Consider the following 11,335-nt stretch of genomic DNA (forward strand, 5'->3'; position numbering starts at 1 on the left):
GGCAAACTGTTCTGCAACTTCAAAGACCAACGCGTTCTCTGCTTGAAAAGAAAGTTTCGCTCTTCTATTGTGGGAAGCAACAACAAGAGTAGAATCTTGTTTCTGGCCAGGCCGTGTCATACTTCACAAGAACTCAAATCCGCAACTCTTGGGAAATCCTCAGAGGTCCATCACACTGCAACGCTGGTCAATGTCCTGCCCAGACGACGTGTCAAGGGCAAGCTGCATGAAGTCCCAAACCAGGGCTGCTACAACAAATCAGATTAAACTTCAAAACTTTCTTCACTGGCCTGTCTGCTGTGTTCTTTAGTCTTCATGATGATGCTTGTCTTCTAAGGTTCCCGATCAAACTTGTGAAGAAAAGACTTAACTACGGTGACAACACAGATCATTTCTGTAGAGAGTTGGTTGAAATTAGGTTTTTATTAGAAGTGTCAGAGTAACTAATACACAGATTCCAAACTTCATAGAAAACCATTGGAAAAAAAATGATTCCATCTCCTTCCACTTCTCGGCAGTGCTTGGTTTAATTCATAAAATCTCAACAACATTACAGTTGTGGTTGTAACGTGACAAAACGGGAAAAAGTTCAAGGGGTATTAGCGCTTCCGCAATGGCACCGTGTGCGTTTCGTTTTGCGAGAAAACAGGCACAGTCTTCGGCTGACATGTTTCCCTTGAGCGTTTTCCTTGACCTAGAGTCCTTTTGCACAGCGCCGTCAGACGCGTAGCTAAAGACGCCGCCATGAGGACCAGAGAGCTGAGGAAGAAGGAGGCGCCGCTGATGAAGAAGGTTAACGCATAGTTCCCAGTCTGATCTACAAACCAACCTGGAGAAGAAGGAAGAAAATGAGCCACATAATGACCGACATATTGTTACTAACATTCACCAAGGGGAAATGAACAAAACTAAGATTAGCTGATGGGTCAACAGACACAAATGCAAACCTGTTTAATCTCCAAATATATGAAAAAATTATGTTTTTAATATATTAATATACAAAGAGGTACATCTGCAATGATTAGGCTCTGGGGGTTAAGAAATTCATTCACTTTTACGAAAAAGAGATATACCGAGTAAACTTACTTATTTAAGGCAGTATTATGTATTTATTATATATTTCAATTAACTCTCACCTTCAGTTGTTATAAAAATGCTATGTATTTTCATATACAGTATGTACACATATATATCAAATATGACTTAAAAGAAATTTGGCTTCATATTTTAACACCTTGAAATTGGTTCTCCGTCTCTTTAAGAAACTCCTGCTCTTCTGAAAACTCCACCTTCAGGAAGTCATCACAACAACGCTCCTCTTTTATCCCTTTACCAATGTTTTCACCGGCGTTGAACTGAGGACCAGCTCACATAATGAACGTGCAATTCCACCAGGAGTTTGCTAATTGCTGCTGGCTAGTCTGAAGGATCTAAATGGGGTAGTCACGGGGGAGGACCGCTCGCTCTGGGAGGCAGAAGCTCAGAAGTTTGGAAACTGCAGTTCAGAGGAGGAGCTTCGCCTCGGAGGCGGCGCTAGGTCCACCCAGGTGTTTTGCACAGCTGAATGGTTGCATGCGTGAAGAAGTCAAGGCAACGCTTCAGGTATGTTTTTGATGAGGGGATAAATGATGTAACGCTCAAACATGTCAACTTTACATAAAACTACCCCTTTAGGAAATTCAGATTTTAAAAAAAACTTATGCAATACAACAATTATTGAGTAACTCTTACCTCCTATAGGTGGGCTGACCAAGTATGGGATGGCATGCAGGAAGTACACCACACCCAAGGCCGAGGCAAGATGGGTGGAGCCCACAGTGTCAGAAGTCACGACTGGTATCAGCGCCACATACGCCCCGTCAAAGTATCCGTAGAGAACGGAAAACGGCACCAGGAGCTGGAAGGAATGGAGCAAGGGCAGGAACACGCAACAAAGACCCTCCATGCTTATGGCCACTATGTAGCTGAGCAGGCGATGCCTCTTTAGACACCTGGGTGGGAGGCAGATGGTTACGACAGAGCTTTGATTTAATTATTAAAGCCTCCATTTGTCACTCACGTCCTGTCTGTGATCCATCCAAATGTGATGTTGCCCACAATTCCACTGACACCAAATATTGACATGAGGAAGGCGGCGTGCTGGTGCTCCACCCCGACACTCAGAGCGTAAGGGACGAGGTAAACTACTGGAACGCTGCAGCCAAACGCCAGAAACACAAAGGACACAGACAGGACCAAGAATCTGGGAATCCACAGGAAGCCAAACTCTTCCTTCGCTTTAAAAAAGAAAGATTGGTCTCTGGACAACGGCTGTGAGGATACCAACGGTTCAATAGGAATTGCTTCATTGTAGTCGTCTGTTAGTGTCACTTCACTAGATATGGAGTTGTCTCTTTTTTCATTAGCTTTCAACCAGGTGTTGCTTGACGTTGTCTTTTTATCTTTCCTGCTGCTGTCTGGAATCGTTGGACCTGATAAACCCGTCTCCTCCAGTATTGTCTCCAGATTGTTGCTTAAAAGGAGGCAGTCTGCCATTTTTTTAGCCATCACCCTGGCAGCAGTCGGCTTTGGGCTTGGTAATAGTGGGAAACTCTGCTGAAGCTGGTCTTTTTCAAGTCCGAAGTTCTTGTAGGTTCCATTGATGATGACGAGGCCCGGGTTGTCCTCCGAACCGTGGATCTGTTGCTGCTTCGGGTTCTCGCGGCCACAGTCAGTGGTCACTGGTTCAGTGAGTTCAGTTTGCAGCACCGCAGTCATGCAGGCTTTCTCCACATTTATTATGTTGCTCTCCCACATCCTTCAAATAGAACAACACAAACAAGAAATAAAATGATTGGATACAATGCCCTGCAGGAGTATTAACAATGCATGATTTTATTAAAGTCTGGACTTGGACCCACAGCGCAAAAAATTTTTTATTCTGTTCATCTGACCAAGCACCTTCATCCACCACCTGTTTACCACATCGCTTGTGGCTAGCTGCTCCTAGGACTTCATATGCATTTCTGGATAAGCAGTTTTGATAGGAATGATTTTAGGGCCACACGATTTTGGGGGCAGAACTCCATGCAGCAGCTGTAGGTCTGCAGGTAATATAAATAAAAATCTGACAACTTCTGCACTTCAGTGAGTGGCTCTTTGAGAAGAACGTCAAATTAAGGAAATATCTAAAGATTCACCAGACAAAAATTATGCATCTTTTTTAGTCATACTACCCGAATCATGAGGGAATCTTGTGAGATGAGCTAAAGAAGGGAGGATACAGCTGTGGCATGGGTGCTTTTGTAAAAACGAGAAATTCTTCACCCTGGATTTTAGTTTTTTCACTGAATTACTGCAATCAAATAAAAGGTTGACTTTTTCTTAATGTTTCATTGGGAGAGTATTTCGAAAACAGTAAAATATTAATTCATTGTAAGACTTGTGACACTCTCTAACCAGGGGTGACATCCTTCCTCAAACCTAATTAATTTATTATAAACTGCAATAGTGAGCAACTAGCTCCACCTGTTGACCAAAACAGGTGGAGCTGCAACATCAACTAGGAAGTTTTACTGCAAAAGCAACTCTAACTGCACCCTAGGTAGGATGTTGACTGGGTTTCTTCCAAGTGTATTTTAAATGTATTTTCATAATCAGGATCAAGTTTATTTGTGCACAGAAGGAGAGAGAAAACATAATTTTTGGTAAACAGAGGCCTGCTTGAGTAGTCCATGTCCAGCATGTGTGGGATCTGGACAAGTACTGCAGCACTAAAAACTTCTCTGTGGACCCGGGTGTTTGTTGCCGCCTGGTTGTGTCTGTGTTTTGGCCGCATCGAACCATACGGTGACAAACAACCAAATGACAGAGTAAATCAGTGGTTCCCAAAGTGTGGGGCGCTGCCCCTAGGGGAGGACGCAGGTAGCGGTATGGATGAATGGAAAAAAAACCAAACAGTTGCACAATAGTGTTTCACTGTAAAGATGGCTTGTGGTGTGTTTTGTTGGAACCTGAAGTGTGAAATAAACTTCAGTGGAGTTTGAAAACAAAATATGAGTATAGGTTTATTTCTGGTTGAACAATGTGTGTGCCCAGTTCATTTTTTTTTTCTTTCTTTTTTTGGGAGCAGGGGGGTGGGATTTTATTGTAATCCATAGGGGGGTCCAGAAAATCTTTGGGAACCACTGGAGTAAATAACGGCGGTGATGTTGCGAAGAGCTGACCTTTCAGCTGGGTTCTGCTCCAGCGGCCTCATCAGAGCGCCACAAACGCACAGGTTGGAAACAAATCCTCCCAGGATGAGCAGAGCTCCTCTCCACAAATAATGCTCGATAAGCAGCTGAACTGCAGGGGCCAGGAGAAAGGTGCCGATGCCGCTCCCTTGAACGCAAGGCGCATTGGACGGGACGGAGACATGAATAGAAAGTCATTAGGGTTGATTTGAATGTGGACTAGAGAGAAATTAAAAGGAAGAATTGTTCCAGGAGATCTCTAGAAGTAAAAACAAAATGGTGGAGAAAAGACACAAAATACAAATAAAAAGAAAGACGGGAGACTTGATCAGTGAGGTGAAGGCGGTCAGTACCAGATAGAGCAATTCCAAAAGCCAGCGCTTTCCTCTCATTGAAGTACTTTCCGACCATCGCTATAGACGTTGTGTAGCTTAGGGCATAGCCAAGACCTGTGGAGGAGGAATAAAGAGTTTGTAATTTCCTAAAACCTACAATATTTTGCATGAGTGAACTAATGGAGCCATATGGGGGTAAATCTCAGAATTAATGTAAGGATGTACATTCGCAACAGCACAATATACAGTGAGTAACGCTAACAATACTAATCACGCTAATGGCTAATATGAGAAGCCATCATGAGCCTACCGTAAATGCTTACATTTCAACACAAACAATGCATGTAAGATGTTTGGATTTGTTTATTGACAATGAAAAAATGTATCAAGTTTGATGTGATGGTTTCGGCAATGATACAATAAAACACTTTAAACAGTTTAAAATTTTAAATTTAAGATTGAAAGGAATTAGCAAGGTTTCTTTGTAAAAGCGTAAAAAAAAAAATCTTTTTCATTTTCTGATTGTTGTTCTAACGTAGTTACTATCAGATGCAATAAGTTTCATCTTTTCTTTGTGTTTGAGGTAAGGTTGTTCACAGATAGATCTCAGCAAATAAAAAAGTTGAAAGAGAGCAAGATTTCCACGTGAATGAGGAATGGAGTGCAGGACGTTCCTTTGCTTTCTCCATTTGAGCTTTCAGCCTCTCTCTGTTATGAAACATGCGCAATTTAGAAATGTTGGTAGTCTTTTGGAAAACTCAGAGTTAAGGTTAGGAAGGTTACATTCAGAATGGAATTTGCGCAAACACAGCTACACTTAGTAACGCTACGCTTGCTAATCACGCTAATCACGGTGACTGGTAATAAAAGAGTCCAGACTGGTCAAAAGGTTGAACTTTTGTTCTGTTCTGCATCAACAGTTCTCACAGCGGTTTCTTACATAATAAATGGCGGCTCACAGCAGGAAGATTAGAAAAAAAAAATACTTTTAATGCTGCTCGTACTGTATTTTGCTGTACAGTTCTTAAAGAGAAATTAGAATAAGCTAAAAATGGCAGCTTCACAAAAGCTAGGGATTGATCCTGGCCATAAAACTCCGACTGGTGCAGCTGTAGGTTGAATTAAACCAAATTATTATTTCCTCTAACGATATTAAAAGCTTGTTTTAAGACATTGCAGGTAATAATTTATCCAAAATGATTGCCTAATTTAGTCTGCGGTGACAGATAATAATAATAACAACAACAATATTAACAATAATAAAGGTGTTTCCGTGTCATAAATGAATGCGTTCATACCTGTGAGGATTCCCAACGAAGCATAGAGGAATTCCAGACTGGAGGCGAAGGAGCCGAGGACCAGGCCAGCAGAGGACAGAAGGCCTCCAAGAAACACTGTTACTCTGCAGGACAATCGGTTCCCAAGAAAACTACCAAGAGGAGCTGAGAAAAACAGTTTACTTGCATTTTCCATAGATTTCTTTTTTTATTATTTATTCATTTATTTATTTATTTATTTAACACACACGTAGTGCCTTACAAAAGGTTCATGGATACCTTTGAATAACTGTTTGACTTTGTTACATTGCAACTATGAACCTCCATGTACTTTATGTGCATTTACTTTAATGTACTTTAATTTTATTTGACAGACCAATTTACGAAATGAAAAGAAGAAAAGAAAAAAAGAGTTAGAGAGGCGTTAACTCTTCCGCAAGACACCGTATGTATGAGTCCCATGAATGCCTGCATATTCTAAAAGCGATGCATGTCTTACCACAGAGCATGGTGGTGCAGTCGATCATACTGTGGATCCAAGCAGTGGTGGAGTAATCTCTCTCGAAGTACATCTGGAACTCCACGAAGAACATGGAAATGCATCTGTATGGAGGGACCAGAGGAGAAACAGTTTCAGTCCCGTCAGTTTTACCACCAACTGTAATTACTCATCTAAAACTGTGAATTATTCAATATTTGTTGGAGTTTTAAGCCTCAGAGAACATGTAGGATGTTTTTTTAAGAAACAATTTGTATAAAAGCAAGAGACAGTGAAGACGTGATTAGCTGGTAACTGGACAAAAGGTTAGGGTTATTCAGCTGTCAAGTCAAAATGTATGTAAAATTTAAAATGCTCCCATTGAGAGTTTTGGAGAAAAAAAAATCTACAGTGATGAACTGTGACTATTAGAAAATGTTCAATGCATTCTGAAAGCCTATAAATAAAGTCCAATATCCCTAACTTTAGTTGAGTATTTGAGCCAATGCCCTTTCTGGTAACGAGTCTGTTCAAATTTGCTTTCACTCCCTACATGCTTGCATTTTCTCAGGGTACTCTGGCTTCCTCCCTCAGTCCAATCTTTAGTTTTCCGTGGGAATGTTTGGTGATCCCGCGAGTACCAAGCTTCCTGCCCTTTTTCGCTACCACCACTAACCGCAGTAGGATGGATGGACGAACGGATTCAATTCTTTGGCAGAGGTAGCCAACGTCACAAGTTTATTGGTCTGACTCTCACCCTGTAATCTGTAAGCTCTGCACTCACTGAACTGATTTTTATTGATGTTTGTCTCGGTTGTATGATGGCCTCACTGCAGAGGGCATACAAGGCTTTTGTTGAGTGAGTCCCAGATAGTGTTTCACAAAGTTACAAAGACTCGGCTAAACACACACACACAATTTTTTTAAAAAATTTTTTTCAAAAACAAGTTGCTAGGATGAAACTGACAAATTATACATTTTAAAACAGATTTGTTGTTGCTGAGGGTAGTAAAAAGAACTAACCTTTTAAATATGTGTATTTATTTAAAATAGTAAATATGCTTACTCAAGTGCTTAGCAAAATCTTATATAGTTCAATATATTTTGACCCTGTACACGGCTTGGGAACATTTAAAATCGTTCCGAGTTATGAGAGGTGCTGTGCAGAGGCACCTTGAAACAGTCGTGCTTTTGGCTTCTTTTTTTTTTTCCATCTACAACAATAAAATAATGAGTCAAAAGACGCGAGTGGTTTTCCCCGTGGTGAGAAAACGGGACGGGATATCTCTTACGTTACCTCGTCACTGCCCGAATGCAGATGGTGGCGAGGAAACAGCTGGCGACGACCATCCAGCCCCAGCCGCCTTCTGGCGGGTTTGTGACCCTGGAGGCCCTCCTGCCTCCTCCGAGCCTCTCCTCCCCCACAGCCGCCATCATTCCAGAGGATTCACAGCTGCTGTTCTGCAGCCCACGAATGTGAGGCGCCTTTTTACCGGCCGGATTTGTTGTGCTGAAACTGAAGTGGCTTGCTCAAAGATCTTCATGCCTTCTCTGCCTCTCTTCAAACTCTTCTGACCATTTCGACTTCCTGGGCCTCTTAACGGAAAAAAGGGGGCAAGGAGAGAAACAACAGACGGGAATATTGCATAAGCAGGGCACCATAGAACATCACGTTTCCTTTAAACTAGGCGGGATGTGAACACGACTCGTCAAGTTTGTCACTGGTCTCATTAGACGTAGGGGGGGGAAAAAACTTATGACTGTTCGACTTTGCAAAATAACTCAAGCCCAGCCTGATTTGGATGTCCATTTCAAATAGTTTTTCTTGATTCTCTATTTGAATAGGTCTGGACTTTGACTAAACCATTCCACCACATAAATATGCTTCTATCATAGCTATGGCAACATAGGGTTAGCATCCTACTGGAAGCCAGAGCTCTCTCCAAGTGAGGATTGTGTATTCAGTAACTCCTGTCGAAAGTAATAGCTATTTAAAGTAAGGATTTAAATTTAAAATGGAGGCTCGAGAGAAACTAAAGAACACTTGTGAGGACAACAGAGAGGCTAACCCACAGTGAAAAAGCAATGCAACAGCAGGACAGGTAGAACGGACATGACTGGCAGCAGAAGGATCTGACAAGGAGGTAGTGAAACTAACTGGCATACAGCCGCTGGGAGGTGATCAATGGCATGCAAGCCAAGTGTGTTTTTACATAGCAATCCAAGGAGGACAGGAAGTGATTCACCAAATCAAAAGCTAAAGACTAAAACTGAAATAAGAAACTAAGCCAACACATGAAGGACAAACCCAAGTAAGAACCAAAAGTCTTAAAAACAGAATGAATCATCAATGGAGCATCGCAAATGACAAAAAACTAAATATTATTGAATAGAATATAAAACAAGAAGACTCACAGATCATGATAATCTGCATTAAACTTGTCCAAGTGCATCTCTGACTTTGCTGTGTTACTTGATCTTCATGATGCTGTCTGTTTACTAATGTTCTTTACCCCAGTTCTGTTTACACTGTAAACAAAGTACAGAAATGTGCACTTCCTTAACTAGTTGGATGACCTCTGTAGACAACTGGTTGCACAGAATCACATTTAGGGTTGCCAATGTAAAGGCGATTGGGTAAACATGCAGACTTTAGATTTGAAAAGAACACCTCTGTTGTGACCGCTACCTGTTTTGGACCTTTGATTCTGTTATTTCCTTTCATTTTTTATTCGTCTCTCATTCTAGCTTTATTTCTTCTGTTAGTTCAGTCATGTCTCATTGTACAGTGTTGGATTTGTTTGTTATTTTGTATTTATTTCTGCTACGGCTTCGGTTTTCTTCTGGTGCCGTCTTTGTTTTGTCTTCTCATCCAGTTTCCTGTTTACTCCCCATCTGCTGTAAGGTACTTATAATTGGTTCTTTTGTCACTCCTTCCTTTGTACATTTACCTCCCCGACTTGTTATTCACAACCGGTTCCTTCTGCGACACTCCCTCCATATTCCTGGTTTTGGAAGTTTGGCCTTTTTTTCATTAGTAAACGTCTCCGACGACTCTTCTACTGTCCTGTATGCATTTTGGTCCTGCTCTGAGCTCAACGTTCATGACAATTTTATAAAACTGCATCCCTTCCCTGGTGGAGCAAAAGTGACTTGGTTTTGCCAAACCAAATGTGGATGTTCATTACCACCCTAAAAATAAGTAGAAAGTTACTTTTTTCTCAAAATATGTTATTTTAATATTCTAAAAAAAAAAAACAAGGCATGACTCAATTTCCATGAATGAAATATCCAGAGAAACAAAAAATGTCTCATCGCTAACCCGGATTTCTCTAAAGAGACTTTTCCTCAATGTGAGCGTAAGTTACAATAAACCATTTCCAGCACCAATCTTCTTCTTCTTCTTCTTCTACTTATTTCAGGTCTTTAGCAGCCTTAGTCCAACATGGGACAATATATTTAATATTTTTAAGAAAGCTAGATAGAGTAAATTTGATCTTTCATCATCAAAAAGCAAGGACAAATATCTTTGTCATCTCTAAATGAAGATGGGTTTTTTTTTTTCTATTACCCATCTGTCAAAAACTCGCTGTACCACAAAGCACACCCAGGTATTTCCTGCAACTTCAAGGGCTGAACAGAACGTTGCTAACATGCCCGCAAGAAAACAGAGGGAATCTGAGCAGAGCCAATCATCGGTCATGCTGAAGCGTTTATTTCCGTTCCAAGGTTTCTGTGTGCTTTCTTGTGCTTTGTCATTTATTTCCAGAAAGCTTATCTCGGCGAAGAGATGATGGGCCGTGAGGTCAGTTTGGGTTGGCTGACTGCATGTGTCCATTAACGTGACGGGTTTTCTCTTTCACCAAGGTACACTGGCACCGAGCCAATCCTTTATCATGCTCAACTGTATTCCATCTCGGGCTATCGCCAGAAAAGCGGCGTGTGGCGCTCCCTAGAAAAATGTCCTGCATTTTGGAGGCTGAAAATAATTTGAGTTAAATGTGAGTTAAATTGTGTCGTCCTGTAGAATTAGCTCATATTTGCATTAAAACAAAGAAAAAGGAAAAAAAAACAAAAAAAAAAAAACAAAGGATTTTTTTGTGCAGGTAAACACTTTGGCTGCAAAACAAACAAAAAAAAGTTTGTTATATATAATTTTTTTTTCTTTTTTACTGCAAGAACTGATAAAAGCTGGTGGATTAAATGAAGTGTATCCTTTACAAACTAAACAAAATTTTAGCAAACTGTTAGATGTAAATGTACAAAAACACACTAAGCATAGACTATAGAAATAAACAGACGGTCAGTGCATCACAAAACACTTTTAATGACATGACAATATTAAAAAGTGAGTGCCTGGTACTTACATCAGCCACCCCTCTGCAGCTCTGAATTACAGCCTCCTGATCTTCAGATGAGGTCGAACAATGAAGGTGTTCCCGCTTTGGTATGTCCTGCTAACACCCTGACGGCGTTCAGCAAGACAAACAAGCCTGCAAACTGAAGATATTAGGGGAGGACAGAGGAGGAGGAGCAAGAAAATGATTTGTTCATACTGGTTTTCCTTGTTTGTTTGGTTTTTTTGTTCATTTCTGCACTTATAACACTGCTGCAGTGAAGCCAAGCTAGATAAAAAAAAAAAAAAAAAAAAAAAAAAAAAAGTACAACTAAATTACTGCCCAGCGCAGAGGATGTTAGCAAGAATAATGCTAAGGTCACTGTTGATCAGAAATGCAATACAAGTTTGCAAAGTGGTACACATTTAACTAAACCCTCCTGTTAAATTTGAACAGCAGTTTGAAAGATTATCGCGGCCACAGACGAGAAGAGGGAAAGAGGCACGTTGAACAATTTGCCATCCTGCGAGCTGCAGAGATTAGAGGCACCTCAGTTCCTCTCCACACCTGAAAACTAGAACAGGGTGTTTCCAAACTTCATGTAACAACACGACATCAGGAACGAGACAGAGACTCGGCTTAAACACCACGGCGTTCAACAGTGTCATTATAGTGGATATTTTAAGATAAGACG

At 40.9% G+C, this 11,335-nt stretch overlaps 1 protein-coding gene across 2 annotated transcripts; it reads right to left on the reverse strand.

Annotated features, from left to right (window-relative positions):
• Window positions 1–404: 404 nt before the first annotated feature.
• Window positions 405–10,843, reverse strand: LOC102223923 (monocarboxylate transporter 12-B-like). 2 transcript variants are annotated; one of them, XM_023328044.1, is made up of 10 exons: window positions 10,672–10,843; window positions 8,720–8,833; window positions 7,602–7,898; window positions 6,326–6,429; window positions 5,848–5,991; window positions 4,568–4,663; window positions 4,206–4,362; window positions 2,060–2,797; window positions 1,732–1,991; window positions 405–829 (listed from the first exon to the last, which is right to left on the reverse strand). In XM_023328044.1, the coding sequence occupies exons 3-10, from the start codon at window positions 7,739–7,741 to the stop codon at window positions 600–602; spliced, it is 1,869 nt and encodes a 622-aa protein (XP_023183812.1). In that variant the 5' UTR covers window positions 7,742–7,898; window positions 8,720–8,833; window positions 10,672–10,843; the 3' UTR covers window positions 405–599. The 2 variants fall into 2 exon arrangements, with proteins under 2 accessions (XP_023183812.1, XP_014327530.2); XM_014472044.2 differs by lacking the exon at window positions 8,720–8,833.
• Window positions 10,844–11,335: the final 492 nt, after the last annotated feature.

This window comes from Xiphophorus maculatus, chromosome 22 (genome assembly GCF_002775205.1).
Source record: "Xiphophorus maculatus strain JP 163 A chromosome 22, X_maculatus-5.0-male, whole genome shotgun sequence".
NCBI classification, from domain to species: Eukaryota; Metazoa; Chordata; class Actinopteri; order Cyprinodontiformes; family Poeciliidae; genus Xiphophorus; species Xiphophorus maculatus.

What these genes read in the sequence shown, in the direction of transcription:
- LOC102223923 (XM_014472044.2), bottom strand. Translation starts at nt 7,741, where the DNA reads ATGATGGCGGCTGTGGGGGAGGAGAGGCTCGGAGGAGGCAGGAGGGCC. An exon ending in GGATGGATCACAGACAGGAC is followed by an intron (nt 1,992 to 2,059) that starts GTGAGTGACAAA and finishes CCTCCCACCCAG; the next exon opens with GTGTCTAAAGAGGCATCGCC. An exon ending in GGTCAGCCCACCTATAGGAG is followed by an intron (nt 830 to 1,731) that starts GTAAGAGTTACT and finishes CTTCTTCTCCAG; the next exon opens with GTTGGTTTGTAGATCAGACT.